We start from the raw sequence: 23,947 nt of genomic DNA on the forward strand, positions 1-23,947 counted from the left end.
ATTTTTTTTTTTTTTTTTTTTTTTTTTAGATTTGATGGACCTTTATTTTATTCATTTATTTATATGTGGGGCTGAGAATCAAACCCAGTGCCTCACACACATTAGGCAAACATTCTATCACTGAGCCACAACCCCATCCCCATGAACATTCTATTAATGACTAGGATTAGTGCTCTTATGAAAGAGGTTGAAGGGAGCATTTTAGTTCATTTTTGCCCTTATTCTCTTCTATCATGTGAAGACACAGCTTTTGTCCCTATTTCCATGTGAGGATGTAGCAAAACCTGTCATCAGAGAAGCAAAGAGAAAGCCCTTAAATGACAGTGAATCTGCTGGTGTGTTGATCTTGGACGTAACTGCCTCCAGAATTATGATAAATAAAGTTTTATTATGTATAAATTATCCAGGCTTGTGTGTGTGTGTATGAGAGAGTGTGTGTGTATACATATATATGTGTACACACATATATATGTATACAGACATATACATATATATGTGTACACACATATATATGTATACAGACACACACACATATATATCAAAGATTATATATGTTTTATAGTAACCGGAAGGGACTAAGACAATAGCCAAATGACTTTTGACTTGTTTTCTAAGATCATTCAATGGGGGAAAGAATAGTCTTTTTAATGAATCGTGTTAGGGAAGCTGAATGTCCCCATACCAAAGGATGAAGTTATACCTTTATTTAACACCTTATGCAAAAATTAAATCAAAATTGGTCAAAGACCTAAACATCAAACTACGAAACTATTAGGAAAAAACCAAAGGGAAAACTTCATATCATTAAATTTAGCAATGATTACTTGATATGACAGTAAGGGCACAAGAAACAAAAGAAAGAATAAGACATATTGGATTTCCTGAAAATTAAAAACTTTTGTGTATCAAGCAGATATAGTGGCATGTACTTGTGGTCCCAGCTACTGAGAAGTTTGAGGCTGGAGTAATGCTTGAGGCCAGAAGTTAGAGAAGGGCCTAGGCACTAAGGAGACCTTGTCTCAAACAACAACACAGTTATTTTTGTGTACCAAAAAACACCAACAACAGAGGAGAAAGGCAACTCACAGAATGAGAAAATAGTTGAAAATCATGTATCTCCCAACAGATTAGTATTCAGCCTGTATAAATAGCTATTAAAAATCAACAACCAAAAAAACCAAGTAACCTGATTCAAAACTAAGCCAAGAAACTTGACTAGATATCTCTCCAAAGAAGATATAAAAATGGCAAATGAAAAGATGCTGAACCACACTAATCTTTAGGGAAATCTGAGTCAAAACTATGAGAAACCATATTATACCCATTAGAATGACTCCTTATAAAAACAAAATATTAGAAAATAAGTTTTAGTGATGATTTGAAGATTTCAAAACCCTGTGCTCCATTGGTGGGAATATAAAATGACACCGACAATATAGAAAATGTTAAAGCAGTTGCACAATAAATTAAAAATAGAAGGACTATACAATCTGGCAATTTCATTTCTGCATATATATTCAAAATTAATTGAAATCAAGGTTCAAAGACATATTTTTACACTCAGGTTCATAACAAGTTTCTTCACAATAGCTAAAGCATGAATGCAAACTAAGTGTGCATTGAGAAATGAATGGATAGTAAAATGCCTGTCTTGTCTCTCTCTCACACACATACACACAATGAAATATTATTGAGCCTTAAAAATGGAGAATATTTTGACATAATACTTCAATAAGACTGAACCCTGAACACATTATACTAAGTGAAATAAGCCAATCACAACCCCCCTCCCCCCCAAAAAATACTCTATCTTTTCATTTATATGACATGCTTATAGTATTCAAAATCAGAGGACAGAAAGTAGAATGGTGCTTGCCAGGGCCTGGTGAAAGAGAGAAATAAGGTATTGTTATTTAATGGGTACAGAGTTTCAGGTTTGCAAGGCTGAAAGAGTTATAAAGATGGATGGTGGTGACAGTTACGTGTTGATGTAAGTATCCTTGATACCAATGAAATGTGTATTTTAAACTCTTAAGAATAAAATGTATGTTATTTATAATTTATCAAAATAAAAATGTGAAAAATAAACCTTGTTTTTTTTTTCTAGTTTTCTAGCATTTGGTTTATCTTTTGCCTTGATATCTCACCCACTTCTTTCCCCAAAGGAATTATCTCCACCAACTGATTCTTACCAATCTTTCATTCTCATTTTTCAATCTTGTTTCTGCTTTGGAGCAAGCCATTCAAAGTGCCAAGGTCACTGAGGACCTCTGACATGCTAATACATAGATGCTTTTCAGTCTGTCTTTCTGAATTTCTCTGTTGTACTTGACACATTCGCTTAATTGCTCTTTCCTGAAATGCTCGGTTCCCTTTGCTTTAGGTACTCCATATTATTTTTTCCTTCTCATTTCTGTTCCACTTCTTCCTTAGCTACCACAGGAGTCTATCTGTGTTGCCACTTAGGCTGGCATGGAATAGAGTTTCCACTTTGTTCAATTTGTCAGCTTTTCTTAAAAATTCTTCCTCAGAAATACCATGGCTTGGATTTAATAACCACTTTTATGCTGCCAATTCCTAGATCTGAAATATTATTCAAGATTTTTCTGCTGAGTTTCAGATTCATATTTCTAATTGCTGACTGCATGTTACACTGGGTATTTTATCAGCATCTCAAATGTAATGTGATGAAAATGAAATGCATCATTTCTTCCCAACCACCAGACCATCCTGGTCCTCCTCTGTGTCTTCATTTTATAGTTGGTAGCACCACGTTCCACACATTCTTCTTGTTCCCCACCATCCTTCCCTGAGCATATTTCAAGCTATGGTTTCCTCCCTTAACCGAATCTGGCTGCTTTTCATTTTTATTATTTTATCCTAGATTTTTGGCTTTTGGATGATACTCCTTTCTTATTTGCCCATGCGACTATATTTTGTAAAAACTATGAATAAACCTTTTCTTTCTGTTGAATGATTTAAGATGTGATCAGAGGCTGCAGTATGGACACAGTGCACCATCTTGAACTGACATTGGTGATGGTGTATCTTGGTATTGACAAATTTTGTAATAAATAAATTCATAATCAAGAAATACTGTAAAATAAAGAAGTAAATTTTTGGTTGATATATGACACCTCAAAATCTTAAATAATTTTATAATTATTTTATTTGGATTGCTAGTTTTTATTATTATTACAAAAATGGAGGTCCTAAGATTTAGAGGCAGGTGATTTCCAGGTAAGGGCCACAAAAGTATTTATGAAATTCATATGTGTACTTAGAGACCATTCGGGGATGATTGTCAAGCTTACATTTAATTCATACTGGTACATTTCCTCGGAAAATATTTTTCAATAGAAAAATATGTACCTCAGTGATGCTGTACCTTCTGGGCAGCTAGCCTGATGCTTTTCTCTCTAAGCTAGAATTTGTTTTAAAAATTATAAGCCAACATATAGCTACACCCACACCCATGTCTGCGCACGCACGTCTGTATATGCTCCAACACTGCAAGCCTGCACACTTGATCTGCACCTCCCCACTCCAATATATGTCTGGAAGAATGTCCACAAGGATCTCAAACAGCATGAGATTTATGAATCCCGTGCAATATCACAGCCAGCCAGCCACCAGCTCTGGCACTAGACTGTAATCTTGTACTTAGTTGTGCTACCACTCCTTCATAATAAAATAGCAAATTGAAGTGATTTTCAAATAGTGTGGGAGACCAAAGGGAAATCTTTTCTGCCTCCAGTCAGCACAGAAGGCTCTTAATGAGCCATGGATGGCTCCCTATGATGCAGTACATTTAGCCACTTCCTCCTCTGTGCTCAGAGAAGCTGTGATTATCAAATTCTAAAGCAGTAGTTTGAAAAATGACTTCACTTTTGAGAATTTATGGGCTATATAGACTTATGTATTTTATTTCTGCTTGCCACAGGGAGTTGAGTGCCCGCTATTGACATAAAGTTTATAAAACCCTCTGTGCTTCTGGCATAGAAGGGATAATATTACAAAGAAGGGTAAGAATATTAAAGAAGGGTGATGCAGGAGCATTAGCCTTATTTATTGCCTCCATTCATTGATTTTTTTAGTATCTTAGATTTGAATTAAAAAGAAATTTAAAACACTACCACCTAGCTAAACCTCTGACCACCTCCCTGTTTTGTTTTTTTTTGCATTTTAACCATTTAATTTTATTTTAGTAGAAACTGTATGTGAAGAGGGGGTGATAGCAGTGGACTTATAAGGAAAAGTAGTAAGCAAGTTAACTAAAAGTACTCATAGGATATGCGAGCATGACTTTTTGAGCCATGGACACTTGAATTGGATTCCTTCCTCTGTCATTGGTCACATATAACCCTAAAAGCTTTACAGTAATCAACTCAATCCTTATAATATATGCATATTTGAACAGGTACTATTCAAATTCCTGTTTTATAAGTGAGTCAGAAGTATAGAGGAGTTGATAGCATGCTTGTTCGAGGTTACATAGCAGATTAACGTAGATGGGTGTTCAGGTCTTTAGAGTGGTGGTTTACCATCAGGTAAATATTGACTTTTTACTTCAGACCTTCAGCTAAGGTCTTACCTACAAAGTATATAATAAGAGCTGAAAAATATTAACTTTCAAAATTTAGATCGTGGAATATACCATGTATAAACATGGATTAGTATATTTATTTATTTATTTTGGTACTGGTAATTGAACTCAGGGGCATTTAACCATTGAGTCACATTCCCAGTCCTTTTTTATATTTTATTTAGGGGCAGGGTCTCGCTGAATTGCTGAGGGCCTCACTACTTTGCTGAGGCTGGCTTTAAACTCACTATCCTACTGCCTCAGTCTCCTGAGCCACTGGGAATACAGGTGTGTGTCACCATGCCTGGCTAGGATGCTAATAAGTAAATATTTTGTTTATAATGTATCATTGGCTTTTTATAGCATATTATAATGGATTCATGATTCAGCAGAATAAGAATTATATCTGAAACTAACATTTCTCACCTAATTTGCTGGTGTAGTCATATAATCCAATTTTCAACAGCTATTGATGATGAAACATTTTGATATGTTTCTGATGAAATTATGTTTTTGAATAAACATAATGGAAGGATGCATTTCAAGTACCTTAGGTGGTCCTGATAAATTTTTCTAAAATAATTTAGGACATTTACTGGTGAAATGAATATAGCTATAAAATAACACATTCAAAAATGGCTACAGAAAAGAATAAACCATTCATGTTTCAAACACCTTTGAATTTCCTTTTGCCTTAATGAGCACATGTGGTTGAGAGTATGCATTATGAAAGTGGTACTGCTCTAGGAGAAGCCAAAGATTTTGCTGAATTCAGCTTCTGTATTAAATCAGGACATCATGTCCAGTCACAGTGTAAGTACATCATTGCTGCTAACACTGAAAGCAATTGGAAGAAGAGGGCACAGAGTCAAGAAAAATAAATGAAAATGAGATAAAGAGAGAAAAGTGATATGCAAAGGGAGCACATTCAAATAACATGGGCAAAAAATAAAGTGAAGAAAGAATGCCTCATTTTCACATGAATATAGAGAGAAATATAATACATTCCAAAAGGCAAAATTTCAGTCATTTTGTAATCAAGTAAAATGATTATGTGTATTACTAGACAGATATTAAAGAATGCAGAGATGTGAAAATATATGACCTCTACCAGGGATGAAAAATATTTATGGTAGTGATTTTTTATGTTTATTTTTTTCACCATCAATGAGGAGTTTCCAAGCATATGATGGCTTTTCAAATATTAAACATGTTATGAATACACTTTGAAATATAACTTTCTGGTGCTTTCTCAGCTTTGTTATTTTATACCATTATAGAAAACAACATTTTAGTTTTTTTTTTTTTTGTATACACTATACTGTTAAAGAGAAGTCACTTTAAAAAGAAAGCTTTAAAATTTTTATTTTAAAATAAATCACCACTGAGGGAATTATGTTTCTTCTTTTGTGAACAGTCCTTCAAATAAACTTAAGAAGGACAAAATTGATAGAACTATCTTTCTGAAGCAAACTTGAGTCATTTTGGTAAGCATTCAGGAATTGAAGGGTCTCAGCATTATAGACAGTGGATAAAATATCATACTAAATTATTAAAAGAGTGGGTGTGGGAGGGGATGAAGTTTCATTTCCTTCTTTATGATAACATCATTTGGAATATATGTGTATACACACACACAAAGACATATGTATTTTAATATGGCAAGTAAATTTATAGAAGAAATCAATTATAAAGTGTACATCTTATCCCCTTAAAATATTCTAAAGTATCACAATATCAGATAAATGCACGTTAGAGAAATTGCTGCTATTCTTTACAGAAAACCCATGCATAACATTATGCAAAATTTAATTTACAATAAATGATTTCAAATCTAGAACTGAGAATAGTTTATTTAAATACTATCAGAAAAGAGCACCTCACCCTCAAAAAGGAATCTAGAGATCCATTCTCCATATATTCCACCACAATCATTACTGGTCTGCCTGCAAAAGAGCAAGAGAATACACAAGGATTAGACCAGTTACAGAAGTACAGCAGTTAGAGCTTTCCAGCTGCGATATCTAAATTATTTGTATATTATTAATAGGAACATCATTTCCCAGCTGCTTCTATAAAACTATACTCATATTATACAGATGGATCTCCCCATTCCTTTCTTTATAGCATTATTTCCTTTTAAGTTTATAAAAGGGGCATGAAGTATATTATGAATTACAAAGAAATTAAATATTTCTTTTCCTAAATGCCTGCAATCACTTGTTTACATTATGCTCCCTTTGTCCTCTAGCTTTTCCTTAAAAGAAAATCAACAAGTCAAGGTCAGGGTTTTAGTAGTTACTGCTGCTGCTTTCACAGTTGTGGTACAGCTTCAAAGACAGTGCAGCGATTTTGTCTGACTGATATCTGAATGGGCATTTCTGAAATAATCCTAAGATAAAGCAGAAAGGAGAAATTCATAAATTCTCACTGACAACATAGAAACAGTCAAGCATACTCCTGCTTTGAAGGGATTTCAAGCAGAACAATTTCCATGGACTGATGGATGCCCCAGAGTTGGTAGGATTTGTGAGTTCCTGCTCATTTCTTTATTGGACGTAGATTTGATCAACAGACCGATGGTGTTGGTACAAGAAAAATAAGCAATTCTGATTTTGTAGTCTGGTGCAGAAGCTAAGATCAGAAACTAAACTGAAAATCATTTATTTCTTGTTTGATCATATCAATTGTTAAAGTTCCCAGCACACCTCTATTAAGTAGAATATTTGACATAAATAACTTTGATTTGTTTCAAAGAACGGAATGCATTTGTTCTGGCCAATTGCTCAAGTTTAAAAGATAAAGTTTTAGATGAAGAGAAAATGATTTTTACCTGAAATAAGTATATACGACATATTTACTTTTTACATCTATATTTCTTGATTCTCATTAGAATTTTTGGCAAGTCAGACTGGACTGTGCATGGTTTTTCCTTGCGACACAAAAAAAGGTCTGGAAAGAAATTATGTGCATGAGCACCAGTGATGGAAATATTAGATCTCATTGTAATTCATGTCTTTCTTATGAACTCGGAGCCTTACAGGTTAGTGAGGGTGACCGTCACAAATTACAACCATGTATGCAAATGCTAGATTTTACATTGGATCTGTATTTTAAAGAAAGATGTGCTAAAGGTTAAATGTAGTAATAAAATTCCCAATTTATCATGCATAGAATTAGAACCCAAAGAAGTTTTCATTTATACTGAATATTAACTTATATTCTATAATGTTCCTTAAAGCCATTAATTTTACCCCAAAACTAACGAAGAAGAACTTTATCAGCAATTATTGAGGTCAAATTAACTGTCAGCACCCTTGTGGGTCAGGATCTAGAATATCTAGGTTTTAAATATGAAAGTTCATCATGAATCTTCTCTTTGGATATTGTTTCAGAGAGCACAGAGATTGGAAACTGACATAAACACTTAGGTAACAAGATGGGGAACATAAAAGGTCATTACTATATTTAAACATAAAAACCCTGAAATCAATATTCCAGTTTGATAAAGGATTAAGGATGTTAAGGGGAAAAAATGGGTTACTACAGCAACTGCTGCCTGAGCTTTTCCCCAGCCTGTAGTCTCACCTCTTTTTACGATATCTTAGCTCTTGTGGCCAGGAGAACCCCTTAGGTTGTTTTTAAACTGGTACCCTTCCCTTAATGATATCAGAATAAAATGACCTTGTAAGCATTTTACTTGTATTGCAACATATCATTCCCATTAGATAAGGAAATGGAAAGAAAATTAAACTACTTATCCAAAGTCAAATAACTAGTGAGCAGCCATATCAGGTAGTTAGTCTTAGAGCTTTGGACCTTTTAACCTTTATGGTATAGCTGCTCCTCAGAAAAGATTTATAGATAAATGCTCCAAGTCTTATCCTGGTAGACAATTTTCTCCAGTGAGGGACCTCATCTTTCCTAACTAGCCTTAGCATCCACTGCTCTAGGAGCTGTCATCTCTTACATTGTTCATAACTATCTCCTTCTGCCTTTACTTCTAAAATTCACCTGACAAGATTATTTTTCCATTTGTTCCCCTCTCTAATACCACCATATGTGCCATTCCACCCCAGAATTTATGCACTACACCTAATCCTGAAAGGTCTCCCCCATTGACATTTCCTATAGGTTCCCATCCCATCTAATATGTGCACTGTCATGTTGGGCTTGGCTTTGTATTAGGCAGTTTTTCTTTTTTATCTTCTCTTTATTTCTCCATTCACTGGATTTCACAAGGTCACTTCCCAAAGAGCAAAGCCTAGTAGGTGCTTCAGAGAAACAAGTTAATTTTTTCTCATCAGTTTCACTATTGTTAAGAAATTAACATCAAGTATTTCATCAGGATTCTTATCTGGGCTGGGGATGTGGCTCAAGCGGTAGTGCGCTTGCCTGGTATGCGTGCGGGCTGGTTCTATCCTCAGCACCACATACAAACAATGATGTTGTGTCCCCCGAAAACTAAAAAATATTAAAATTCTCTCTCTCTCTCTCTCTCTCAAAAAAAAAAAGATTCTTATCTACATGAACACAAAATATTTTGAAATTAATTCTTTTTTTTTTTTTGAGAGAGAGAGAATTTATTTATTTATTTAAGTTTTCTGCGGACACAACATCTTTGTATGTGGTGCTGAGGATCGAACCCGGGCCGCACGCATGCCAGGCGAGCGCACTACCGCTTGAGCCACATCCCCAGCCCTTTTGAAATTAATTCTACCTATAATTTTTTGGTTAGTACATCAGGCTGTCTTAAAATTCATCAGTGACACATTTCTCAATAATAATAAGAAATCAAATGAAGAGTCCTCTATTCCTCATGAATTAGAAATTCCACATTGGAGCTCTTTGTCTTTTGTATTTTATTTAGTACCACCAATTGAGAGTAGTTGTTATTTGAACTAAAGTGTTCTTTTTAGAATACTTTTGCTTTCATCTGATCTGAAATTTATTTCCTAGTTGTTTTCTCTAGGGAAGTTAGTTATGTTCTAAAGATTAAAAGTAACTTTACAGCCCATTATTATATTTGTTATAAAAAATTAAGTAAGTCTAAGGAAAGTTATAAAAATTAGAATGGTATTCTTTAAGTCTATTTTAGGCGAGAGAAGTCTGCTGATGGTAACTACAGTTTTTCTGTCTTATTTTCAATCTGTAACAATTGTATATTGCATTACTGGTCCTGGGAAATATTTAGAGTTGATTAATTCTTATTCTAAAATTTCAAAATATTCTGGCTTATTTTCTTTTTTTCTTTTGTAGATTTTTAGCCATTTATCCCCAATGTCTCATGTGACAGCATCACCTTAGTATTGTCTTGAATTGCATTCAAGACAACAGAGGAGCTCCAGGATTCTTGAAAGCTATTCAATTTTCAAAACTCAAGATCATTATTTTTTAGAAATATTATTTTAAGAGCTCTTCAAAGCCACTAAAGTGAATTTCTTAGGTTTTTTAAAATCATAAATAACCCATATATGGTTATAGATATTTTAAACTGCCTTAGAATCAAGATTTTCTAATAAATAAGCTATTTTATTCTGAAGACCATAATTCAAAAACTGCCTTGTCATCCTTTTCTGTTATAGAGAAGAAAAACTTTTTTCTTGCATTGAGACTTTTAGGGACTACTGACCAACATATATATATTTTCAAATACTTATAGAAACTTAGAGTGATTTTGAGAGGGATGGTATGAAGAAACTATATGATCACAAGACTAACTTTTCTCATGCTAATGTTAAAGAGAACAAAAGAATTCTTTAAATATTATAGAATCTTGGAAAAATATTTTGCCAGTGAAATAGTTATATGTTTTTTTTTCCTCAGAAAAGATTTGTGAAAGAAGGGGATTACAGAGATTTAACATTTTCATATAAGTAATAAGTTTGTGCTGGATGTACTATTTTGTATCAGTCTGGCAATTTCTAATGTGCAGTCAGTAAAATGAAGAATTGAAACAACTCTCAACAACCTCAAAACTCTATTACAGATTTAAATCATTCTAGTTTATTTAACATTCTATCACATCTATATTTTGTCTACCAGGTAATAAAATTTGTGATGATAACTTGGATTGACAGTTAAAGCGCCTGTATTTTTTCCTCCCAGAGGCAATTCAGGACTCTTTGAGTCATTTATTTAATCTATTTCTACCTCCCCTGTTTATACTTTAGAGATAGCAAACCACAATTATAATCTCAAATGGACTTGATAATGAATGAAATAATTTCTCATCCCTCTAATGCATTTAAAATATATGGATAAAACATACATATGAACCATTATAATACATTAAATCACTGTTTTTATTCACGTAAGTACTAAAGTTGGTGAAGTGTTTTCTTCTTATACTGTTGCCTGGAGACTATCAGATCATGAACAAATCTTGTCCTCAGAAAGTTTGAATTCAACCTTTTTTTTAATCTTTAAGTTTAAATTTATTTTTAACTGATACTTACAAACTTAAAAATTATATACATTTAGAGTGGAACTTAGTGATGTTTCAATACATGTACTCATTGTGTAATGTTTTTGTCAGATAAAACATCTCACTCTCCTCAAACATTTATCATTTGTTTACGACAAAAAAACATTTAAAATCCTTTCTTCTTGATTTTTGAAATATATAGTATATTATCATTATCTATGTGCAATAGCACACTAGAATCCTTACTTCTAACTATAACTTAGTACCTATCAATCAACCTCTCCCACCTTCTCCTACTCTCCCCTGTCTCTGGTAGCCAATATTCTACTCTGAACTTGTATGAGTACTACTTTTTTGGATTCTTCATTTCTAACTTTACCATTTGGTATTTTTATTTATGATTATTTCATTTAACATCGTGATCTCTAGTTCTATCCATGTTGTTGCAATCCTTTAACATTTTCCTTGAACCTTTTTCTCCTCTTATAATATTGTCTTAGTTAAAACATCATCATCTATCTAGTTACCCTGGTTTGAAACCCTTCTGTAATATTTGACTTCTCACTTTACTGGACTCCTATCAATCCATACATTATTAAGTCCTGTTGTGTCTGTAAAAAAATTATTGGTGTTATCCACATTCTGTTTTTTTTCCCTTACTTGACCTATCACAATGATCCTTTACTGGTTTCTTTGCTTCTATTTTTGTCTCATTTTGCAAGATAACCCTTGCATCCACATTATTTCCAAACATTCAATGATACAACAAATAACTTTTTTAAATGCTTACTAGTGTATCAAGTGCTCTTCTGGGTTCTGGAGACATAGCCTCAATCAATACAAGATCTCTGCTCTTTTGGGGTATTTAGTAGAAAGGGCAATAGAAATAAGTCAATTACTATAAAGGTTACATAAAGAATGTCTCGTTCTTCCATTTAATGACTGTGTTATTTATTGCATAGCATGTTGCAGGATTAAAGTCTAAACTCCTTTGCACTTAAGTTTCTTCTTAGTGTCTCTTCTACCTTCATTTCTAATGCCATCTTTTGATCTCCCCCTTCTTCCATACCTTGTGTTTTTCAAATTCTTGAGGTGACTCATATTTCCGTGAGTATGACTTGCATCTTGTTTTCTTTGCAACATTTCTTTCTCACTACCTCCACTTGGTAAAATCACATACTTTTTTTTTTTTTTTTAAAGCAGGTTTAATACCATGACCATTGTAAATTCTCCCATGAATTATTTTCCCTTTCAGGAAGTCTTGATTATGTACCTTCTCCTTCCTTTAAATGATATTTATGATATGATATTTATGTTAGCAATCAGGTCTTTCTTTCCCACTCTAAAGCAACCTTTAGAGAGGCCAGAATTTAGGCTTAATTGTTTTTCTGGAATCTCACAATCTGGAACAGACCTTGGCATAGAGTGAGTTGAATACTCTCATTTTTTTTTTTTTTTTTTACTTGAGCTGAATGTCAACAGGAACATAAAGATGTTCTCTGAGAATAATTCTAGACATAGAAAGAGTTATCGAAATAATAGAATGGATGTTAATATTCATTTAGTCCTAAGTATTTGTTATAAAAATTATGATTTTGATAAAAAAACTTTGAAAAGATTAGGACTCTATAATTAACATGGTGTGTGGCAATAATTGTTTCCTCAAAAATGGTACACATTTCTTCCTTCCCCTTTTGTTCACAATTATCTGCTTTGCCTTTATTATATTAGTCCACTGTATAGCAAAACTTTTAAAAAATAGATAATTTCTGTATTTTGTTGTGTTTTAATATTGGTATGAAAATTATTTTATCTCCTGTGGCAAAGTGAAAGTTAAAATGACTGCAAATTACATGTTTTATATGATCCAATATGTTCCCTTTTGTAGCACTGAAAATTTTGTTTTCAGGCAAACTTGGATGATTGGTTATCTTTTACCTGATACACCCAGTACAGTGCACTACCTTATGAGTCATGAGATTAGTTAGAAGTTATAAGATTAGTTTCAGATAGCCTAATACTGAAAACTTGGTCTAATTTCGACAAGTGATCTTTCATCACTCACTTTTCATTTCATCTTTTCTCATTTGCATATTGTGAATTGTTCATTTGAGTGCTTCTATATTCTGTATAATAACCTCTCCTTCTATAGGGTCATTGTGAGATTGAAAGAGATAATGTATATCAAGCATTGAGAATGGCAACTAATACTAAATATGGAATTACCCAATAATAGCTCCATTAACGACTGAATGTATATATTTTGAGTATTATATCTTACCTACTGACTTGATGCACAATCCTAAGCTATGAATTGGTTTTTAGAGTTAAGAAAGTTCATTACTAAAAATGTCTAAGGTCAATGAGTAAGCTCTCCTGATGATTTCAAAGGTCATTTAAAGTCTAAATACTTAAAACCAACAAGTTTGAAAGTTGTTTTATTGAACAAAATGATTTCTACTAGAGTAAAATAATCCAAATAGGATTTTAAAAAAATAACATAGTATATGTTTCTTAAAAATAGCTTCTGCTGGAAGTAGGTTTTTACCTTCTATCTATCTAGCTTTATTGTATCCTCTGTACTGTACTGGTAGATTTGTCTGTAACAACATATCTTATGGTTAATCTGGAATTGATGATTTTAACCTTGGAGAAATTTGCAACTCATGTGTCTATATAATCAATGAGTTGATTTGGTTCCCTTTCCCCCCCTCTTAATTTCTTTTGCTTTTTTAAAAATTTAGAGATGATCCAAATATCCTTGAAGAATAAAATGTTTTCTAGGATTAAAACAGGTGAGCAGAAATTAGGAGGGACAACCTGCATTTATAAAAACAGTAGCATTTATTTATTTATTTATTTATTTTTATTAGCTACACATGACAGTACAATGATCTTGACAATTCATACATTTGAATCAAATGGGGTATAATTTCTCATTTTTCTGATTGTACAGGTTGCAGTAATCCGGATTTGTTTTATTAGAAATTACCATATAGGCAAAAAGATTTCTTCTTACCTAAAGTGTCCTGGTGGCAATAAAAGTTACAGGCAAAGATGCCTAAGGTGAGGCTGTGCTTTCACTGTAAGACACTAACCATATTGCAAAATTTTAGTAATAAAGTAGTTCTTAAAAATGTTTTTCTTGATTTAGTATTATGTGCTTAAAAGAGTAATATAATGGTCAAATTAAAAGCATATGTTTTGAATTTTTGTGAATTTTTTGCTTTCCAACTATTATGAAAGAAATAATCAATTACAGAATAGTCAATAGTTTACTTACTGTTAGATAGCAATGGGCGACACCCAGCAGAAAATTTTCATGGCTTGAAACACTATATAGAATCTGAGTTCAAAAATTAAACTTTATGACATAAATAATTGCATGCTACTTTGCTTTTCGGTTTCCTTCTTAAAAATCTTTTGTGCAGATAACTTTTGATCAGCTTTTTAAAATGTTTTTATTAGTGAATTATAGTTATATATAATAGTGGGGTTCATTTGGATGTAATCATCCATTCAGGAAATACAAAGTGCTTCAGTCCCCTGTACTTCCCCTTTCCTTCCCTTCCTCCCCAGTTTTAAAATAGATATTATATCTAAATCAGCATATATGTGTATGCTGAATTATATGTAAATTCTTTAGTATGTTAGGCACTGTTGATGGACATTCCATAAACTAACTGATTTAACCTTCATATTAACCTTTGTGGGAGTGTAGTTATTAGTTTACTGATATATTTAGCATTTAAGCAACTTGCCAAGACACAGTGAGCAATTGGCAGAGCCAGGGCTTGAAGCCAGGCAATCTACTTCCAGAGACTGCATGCTTTACAACAATTTGATAAACATAAAGAATCATCCTAAATCTCCATGTCTTATTTTAGCCACATCCTGGAAAGACATTATGGATCACACACTGTGTGGCTCCCAAAGATATTTGTTGAGAAGTTTTAGAATTTTCAAGGTCTAAAAATATTAAAACAAACTATATAAACAGCATATATGTCCTAAGGAAACTGGCAGGAAATATCTTTAGATTTTGCTTTCTCTTTCCATAGTTATCTTAAATTGATTTGAGTTATCCAAATCAATTTGTTTGAAATTATTCTACTATTTTCATGAGACTTTTTAGGATAAGGCTTAGCAGTTGAAATTTCAGTTATAAGAGCATATATGAGAAAATTTAAGAGCAACAGGGTGATACATTTTTGCAAAACCCCTGGAGACAACACTGGGGGAGCTGTTGCACCCAGTATATTTTAAGAGTCCCTAAGCTTTTATTGAAACTATCATGTTTCCCAATAGTGATCCAAATGCTAAACTTTACTTCTGGCTACAAAAGTGTCTTACAGCCACATAAGTGAAAAAAATAATGTCTGGTCTTCTGTATCATTCATTATAAAAAAAAAAAAAGATCAGAAAATTTAAAAATAAAACAAACCTTTGGACAGGATATACTTAATGTATCTTAGTTACATAGTTCATTTGTCATGAAATTTTAATTATAATGGAAAAAACATTTGCTAAATGAATCCTATATACGATTCAATTAAATCATTACATACTTTTTCTCTCCAAATTACTATTTATTTTTAATTCTTTTCTGAAGCTCTTAAAAGGTGTCTAATTTTATTTTTTACACAAGTTCAATTTTATTAAATGTACTCTAAGACCTCTGTGACTAGACTCATGAAAAGACTATGTCCTATAAAACAAATAAATGAGGACTGAGAGCAGACAAGGTTTATAACAGGGCCAGTCTGTCTCACTTATGCTTTTAAGTGGCCCAGCAGCCTTTAATGGCAGGCATGCCACCCTGTGGGGTCATTCCTTGGAGGCGAAGTGGCATCAGAGTAGCTGGCTCCTTATCATATTTTGAATCAAGGTGAAAACACTGAATAAAGAACACTTACCCAGTCAACACCAAGATTAAATACTGACTCACAGAGAGATTCAGCTAAATTATGAAACTGGTTAAGATTTTATGATTTTTCTTTATGAGAAGAAAATGATTCTTGGATGAATCATAAAAGTGTTGACTATTTCTTTGAATAGGACCAAAATAAATGTGTAATAATAAAACATAACAATCTGTAGGGGCTTAATATGTTCTCCATGAGAATATAAACACACACTCATATGATTCATATTTTTTAGATTCATACTTATTCAAATGATAATGAGATGGAAGAAGCAGTTATGTTAATAAGAAGGCTTAGCTAAAGTCAAAGGCTAAAACTATCTAAAGCTGCTGAATAGAGAAGTAAAAAGAACTACTAAAAGATTATTTAAAGGCTCCTTTAAGATTTTCATGTCTTTCTGGCAGGATAAAAAAAAGAAAAAAGAAAGAAATTCACTTTGTAAATGTTCAATAACCTGCTATGAAATTCATCCTGCAGCTGTTTTCTTTTCTTTTTTTTAAAATGCACTGTCAGTCTTGCATAAAGATGATAATGCTCACTTATGTCAGTGAAGCATAACTTTATATTCAGAACATTGAGTTCTTAAGAAACAGGGTTTCTTCATTTATGGACTTCAGGGTATTTAGAGACCTCCTGAAATTGTACAAAAACATTTACATGCACGACCGTATTCCATTTTCTTGGGGGAAGAGTCTACAGTCTCCATTTGATTTTCAAAGTTGGGATTGAGGAGGGAGTTTTAAAAAAATCACCAACTTTTCACTTGGTCCTTTAGACAACAAAGAGTCTTATTTTTTGGCTAAGAAACAAAGTACAATCTGAAAGGAATCTGAATTTATGACCTGTACCACCCTATCAGGACTATCTGTCCACAGGAGTCCTTAAACTCATAAACTGTGAGAAAGTTTTTAGTTGTGTTTGTCATTCTGTCGGTGACCCTATCTTCTCTATGCCTCTCTCCCTTCCTGAAATAGCAGTAAGTAATCTTGGTCTCCTGCCCAGACCTGCCTCAGAGTCCCCATCTTAGGCTTTTTTTTTTTTAATTTTTTTTTAATAGTTGTCATTCTGAAGGGTTTCTTCTAAAGTCTGCAGCTGCAAAAACTTTAGAGAAAGAGAATTATCTAGGGAGAGCCATGCAGATGGGCATGGAGTATGTCTGCACTGGGGGTTGAAATCATGTAAATGCCAAGAAATAAAGAAGCTAGGAGTTAGTATCCAGATAAAGGAATTTCTTTTTACTATAAAACATTTGAATGGTTTATTCAGGATTTTACTTTGAACATTTAATCTAGTGTTTCCAATTTCCTTCACAATTAACTATTGGTTTAAGGTAGGTATCCACAAACACATTCACATACTTCATCCAGGGTAATGGCAACATCCTTAACTATAAAATGTATAGCACATACACGTATCCATTGAAGAAAAGGGTCTCTTTTCTTTTTTTTTTTCTTTTAATGACTCTAAAGCAAATTTTTATATAAACTATAGAAATATGTTCAACAAATAATCATTATTGGAAGAACTATGGCCAAGAGATTTTTTTTTTTTTGTCAGAAGTAATTTGTTTGGAAATGTCAAATTGTGGATCTAAAACAAAGTTACTAACTTTTTAGGATGCTTGAAGATATGAATAAATGAAATGGCTTACTTTGATTTTTCTGAACTGAGTTTGATTGTATTTAAAATGTATTTACTTCTTCACTGTTGATTTCCCTTGATATATTGAGTTCATGCCAATTTCCCTAATTTAATGTATATTCCTTCAAAGTTTGTCACCTAGTTGTAAATAGTTTTGTTCTATTTTTCAGTTCTTTGTATGCATCAAAACTTGATAATATTATATTCACCAGATTCTACACTTCCTACAGCTTCAAACTTATTTATAATTCCTGGTCTATTTCTAACATCCAAACCATAAACTTTCTGAAAAAGAAAATTCTGGACTAGTTAATAGTGCATGCAATATTTGCCCTGACTCCAGATTAGATAGGATTTCACATGAAATATGGAAAGGAAAATATTGATAACCATTGTTAATGGACTGTGAAGACATTTTAATATAGTCTCAGGACTGTAAGTCCTTTGCTATAGAAATGATATTACAGTTGGACATGTTATTGTTTTATAGAAAACTGGATTATGAATCCTTTTCCTAACATGTCTAGGCAGGGGACAATAGTGAGGATATGAAAAGCTTTTGCCCCTCTTTCCAGAGGGTAAATAAATAATATTTATTAATCTTATACTCAGTAATTGCAAATCTAGTTTTTCAATTCCCATGAGTTCATATTTGTCCTATTATTAGATTCAGAGTAAGCAGCGAAGGAGTCTCACTTCATCTTTGGTATTTCCTTTGAACCTAACACTAGTCATACAGTGGAGGGAAGCTCATATTTAAATGTCAAAAGGAGGGCTGGGGTGGTGGCTTAGTGGTAGAGCACTTGCCTATCATGTGTGAGGCACTGGATTTGATTCTTAGCACAACATAAATAGATAGATAGATAGATAGATCCATAGATAAAGATATTGTGTCCACTACAACTATATTTAAAAAATTTCAAAGGGTTATTATATTTATAGCCTTGCACTTAATGCACAGGCTGGCAAACTGAGAAGATGCTTCAGAAGAACCTTCCCTCAACAACTAAAGCACTGCCAGAATTAACCACAAAGAGGAAATATGAGGGAGATCTTTAATAATAAATTTGTTTCAGAAATTATCTATATCTAAATTGCACATAGAATTTTCCTGTTTTCTTGTTATTCAACCTTCAGCAATACTTCCTGGAGTTTTTTTTTTATATATATATCTGAAACTAAGAAAAGTAACACTTTACTATGATCTTTGTAGAAATTTGTGACAATTGACTTCTGTTACATAAATGCTGATTTCAGGCTTAGCTGCTTCCTGGATCTCATGATTCACTGATTATCTTATTACTGCAGTTAGTGTAAAAAAAGTACTATAGAAATATTGTGTTTTGATAGCACAGTGTGACAAGAAGCAAAGGAATTATTTTATATAAGACATGGTCATGCATTTCATTTGAATGTGGTTAAGTAACTGGGAACTAAATTAGCATTATCATTAGAACAGTTGATAATTCCTTGATTAACATGGGGAATATTTTGAGACTCTCAAAATACTGTGACATATAATCAATGTAGAAGGTAAATTAATTGCCCAGTAGGCATCAGCCTTCGGCTGACTATTTTAAGTATGGTGATGTTGGCCATGGGAAGAATTGCTTCTTGCCTTCAAATTGATGTTCTTGACCTGAAGGGGTATCCATTAAGTTCTCAGATGGCAAAAAAAATACTTTAGGGTTTTAAAACTACATAACAACAAAATCTTCCCATGTTTAATGCTGCATTCCTCTTCACATAAAATTATGAAAGAAATTCTATAAAAATAAGCTACAGTTGAATGGAGAAGATAAAAATTAACTTTACAACTATATAACAGCTTACAGAAAAGTAAAAGACAAAGTATACAGGGATCACTTATCAAAGTGATACAAACTAGAAAAAGTGAGGTAATATCAGTTTGAAGGAACAGGAACAAGTTTATAACTATAAATTTTTTATGAAGCAATTTTGTTACACCTGATTTGTATATAAGTCATGTAAACCGAGTAGAGTTTTTTTTCCTCCCATGAAACCTGGAGGCTAATTTGGCATAAAGCCTAGAAGAACAGAGTGTTAGGGTGATTTTTGAGATCCCTCTCTGGAAAGTTGTTTCTGTGTTTGTGCTGTGGAAAGATCATTTTCTTCTATCATTCCCAGGCTAAATGACAGGCTCCCTCCACCTTTTTCTAAACCAGTAATGTTGAATAATTCAATTCACCACTAAACTTCATAATGTCATTTCTGCCAAATATATCTAAAGTCATTGACATATCTAAAGTCACTGATTTGTCATTGACATTAAGGGTTAATGTCATTAAACTACACATCAACTGTTCATCTCCTCAGTTCTAATCACTGAGATATTAATTATATTTTTATGAAAGCTGCCTTTTATATTAGTTAATTCTGAGCTCTCAGTTTATAGATTTTCCCCACCAATACTTTGCAACAATATAAAAATATTTCTATGATACCATATTTGTTTTTAAGAAAAAAGAAGTTGGCGTAATACCCATTATAATTAAAATTGCTAATCTTTTAGTTCACCTAATTTTGGTTCCTAGTTTCCAACCATGTCAGTAAATTTTCCAATAATAAAACCAAATTATATCAAAGCATATGTATAGTTTATTGATGTTTATATGTTTTAAATACATCAGTGCAATTGAAAGGAAAAACAAACACAGTGTAATAGTCTTAGGTTTTGTTATGTAAAATTATTCTAAGAAAAAAAAGAAGAAATGTGCATGCTGGGATATTTATTTTTATCAATTTTTTCAGGCTTTCCAGATGTTTTTAATCACATTATTGTCCGGGATAGCCCTCTTGAATATACTGAGGTCATTACCAGAATTTGTAATATTAATTATGATAAAACACAAGAATTATGATAAAAACCTGAAGAATCAATCTATTTTGTCTTATGAAGATACATAAAACATATAGTAGATCTGCATCATTCAGAAACAATGACAGAAGGCAGCTGGGTATTTTATTAAGTGACAGGAAAAAACAATTTGTGATAATAGTTATACTGTAGATAACCCACAAAGTATTTTGCTAAACAATGAAATTGTATTTAAAAATGCTTAATATCCTATATTTTGCTTTGTGGCTTTACTAGAATGCCATTTTTAGAGAGAACTGAACCTTAATTTCCTTTCTCAAAAATTTCTTCCAAATTTGCTATGTTCTGGCCTTTCTTCAAATTATTTTTCTTTAGTGAAACGGAACCTTAATTAAATATCTATAAACTCACACAAATATGGAATGACTCTTTCTGTCAAGAACATTTAATCCTTTAATTCTTTTCTGGTCAATTCCAGTTGGCCAAGTGGCTTAAATCCATCCTTGTTTCATTCTTTTTTTTTAATATTTACTTTTTAGTTTTAGATGGACACAATATCTTTTATTTTAGATTTATGTGGTACTGAGGGTAGAACCCATTGCCTCACGCATGTCAGGCAAGTGCTCTACCACTAAGCCCCAGCCCCAGCCCCAGTCCCAGTCCCCCTGTTTCATTCTTGAGTTATAGATTAAGGATCTGAATTCTACTTCTTATTTATGAAAACAAAACTTTCCCCCAAAGGCAATACTAGGCTGGTCAGATATTTGAGGTCCATATTCTCTTTCCACTTTCTTTATTTTCACAGTACTAGGTACTGTAAGCATAGTTGTACATTATAAAGAGACAATTGCATTTCTTCTCTACATCATATTTTAGAAACACTCATTTTTGTAGTGCAAGTTTATCACCTGTTAGCACAGTCCTATTGCTATACACAGTGGCAGAAACTTCACCTGAAATACCTACCAGCAGGAATCCTGGGGGGCAAAGATCCTCCCGCTGGCACTGGATGCGGGGCCTGGATGCTATTTAAAAACCCTGCCCTCAGGAAGCTGGGGCAGAACGCCTCCACCCCAATGGCCGGGAAGGATCCTTTTAAGAGATAAAAATTGGCATTAGTCAAAGTCGCCTGTATAAAAAGTGGTTGATAATTCACTTGAAATAAAACCTAAAATCAACAAAGACATCAAACATTATAAAGAAGGTATGAAATGAAAGGAATGTAATGCATATTATTTACTCATAAATTTAAAAATAGCTTCGTTTCTTGGAAATAAAGCTCTTATTACAATTAAACAGGGTTTAGAAACTTAGCATCAGAATGATAAGTTAAATTTTTAAATCTACATTTAGAACGGAAAGTCATGCTACACAATGTCCAGGTAGACACAAATGTCAGTCATTTATATTGTTTGCAGAATTCATACTCATATGCGTTATAAACACTCAGAAACAGCCATGATGGAATCTGTGATCCATGCTGTTTCAAAATGAACAGCGTTTTGCTTTAGGTGTATTAGTATTAGTGTCTAAAATGAGGAGGAGTTTTATTCATATGATAATCACAAATGTTTTTGAAACAAGAATAAAACAATCAACATGCACAATTCTTAGTTTGTTTTCTGTCAGGGACAAGACATTAGAGTTTGCAAAGGTAGAACCATATGCTTTTTCATTTTTAGGAGGGCTATGTGAGATGAAAAAAATAGTGAACTGTTTTGAAATTTATCCGTAAAATTATATGATGTAACATGGAATAAAAGAATATTAGAGCTAAAAAGAACTTTAGAGATCATCCAATACTCTCATTATTCAAATGAACAACTGAGGCCTGGACACGGGAAGTGATGTCACATTACTGACAAACAACAGGATCAAACTCCACTATAGAGTGAAAATGAACAGCGAACCATTTCCTATTTGAAAGATTAGGATATCCTTTGAATATGAGTTAGAAATACTGCATTTTGAAATAATAACATTATCATTTGGCATCTCAATGAGTTGAAAGATGTTGAAATCACTCGGAAGTAAATCGAATATATATGTGATATCAGTGAAAGGACAGCACTGATAATGGAGATGGCCAATCTAAGGTATAATCACAATAGGACCCTGAAGGCAAATTACACTGATGATTGGAAGGCATCTATCTCATCTGGGCCCTCTGAAATGCCCATTGGGCTGAGCACCATCACAGATTGTATGCTGGGGTGAGATTTAGCAAAAAATCCTGGGTTTGTTGAAGACACTACTCTGTTTCTCAACCAAAATTTTCTTCCCAAAATAAGTTAATATTGGAGCATCTTTGAATTTAGGTCAGAACTAAGGGGACCAAGTAGACCACACTCTTCCTTCTATAGAGAAAGTCTTTGATAAAGAAAAGCCAGAATCTGTTAGATCTTCAGAGGTATTTGTATAAAAGTTTGTACATTTTAATAGGTGGTGACCATATATTATACACTGTATTAAAGAAAGCATAGACAGAAAATGACATACTGTATACATACATTTCATAGTAAACTGGTCCTATCAGGCAGAGCTAGAAACCCTTCAACATTAAGAGAAGTAGTGAAAGTACCAAGGGGTAGGTCAGAAGGTTCTCTGAGGTAACTTTGAAGAAACAGTGGAACTAATTTCTCTCTGCAACTGTGTGGAATATTTATCACAGAATACAAAAACTAGTGTGCAGTGTCTCCCATATAAGGCATTTTCCACATTGTGATGTTTCATCATTGTCTGGGGAAACCTCATAACCAATGAAGGCTTTAGCTGAGTACCTGATGGAGGTAAGCTTATCATACATTTATATGGCATGTATAAGGTTATAATAGAAATGCTATCATTATAATAGGAAAATAATTAATTACAAGACATGCAGATTTTAATTATATGCTCTTAAAAATAAAATAATTCCATTTTATCTGATATTTGATTTATTAAAATCAAGTAATTAGGGAGCTGGTGTCAAGAATATTATCATAGCTGGGTACAGTGGCACATGCCTGTAATCACAGAGGCTCAGGAGGCTGAGGCAGGAGAATCCCATCCCAAGTTCAAGGCCAGCTTTACAAATTCAGGAAGACTCTAGTAACTTAGCAAGACCCCATCTCTAAATAAAAATAAATAAATAAATAAAAAAGGGTTGGGGATGTGGCTCAGTAGTAAAGTATCCCTGAGTTAAAGAAAGAAAGAAAGAAAGAAAGAAAAATTATTATCATAAAGAAAAAGAATAATTTGGTCATGCAGAACAAAGAAGCAAGGATAAAAATAATCTTAAAGGAAGTTTAAAGAAAAACAACAAAAGTATGTAGAACAGTAACTCCAAATAATGTTAATATGCTACACATTTAGAGATTTTTATGTTTTTTGCTATTTTTGCTAACGTTATCAAAAACTGCAAACTTAGAAAAGATGCCATTATTTTAGCTCCTTGAAAGGAACTAAATACAAACATTATTTTATTGCTATGATTACTCTGATTACTGTTTCTGTGGTTGTGACAGCCTGTCGTGTTTAATAGCAGCTTT

At 32.9% G+C, this 23,947-nt stretch overlaps 1 protein-coding gene across 1 annotated transcript in view; it reads right to left on the reverse strand.

The window, feature by feature from the left end:
• Epha6 (EPH receptor A6) overlaps nt 1-23,947 on the reverse strand; it is an 800,746-nt gene that overhangs the window by 126,342 nt on the left and 650,457 nt on the right. The window contains exons 12-13 of the mRNA XM_048803856.1: nt 21,384-21,509; nt 6,470-6,531 (exon numbers count right to left, since the gene is read on the reverse strand). Of these exons, the coding sequence (XP_048659813.1) occupies nt 6,470-6,531; nt 21,384-21,509 (188 nt within the window). The remainder of the gene's footprint in view (nt 1-6,469; nt 6,532-21,383; nt 21,510-23,947) is intronic.

Source organism: Marmota marmota, unplaced genomic scaffold, assembly GCF_001458135.2.
Source record: "Marmota marmota marmota unplaced genomic scaffold, marMar, whole genome shotgun sequence".
NCBI lineage: Eukaryota > Metazoa > Chordata > Mammalia > Rodentia > Sciuridae > Marmota > Marmota marmota.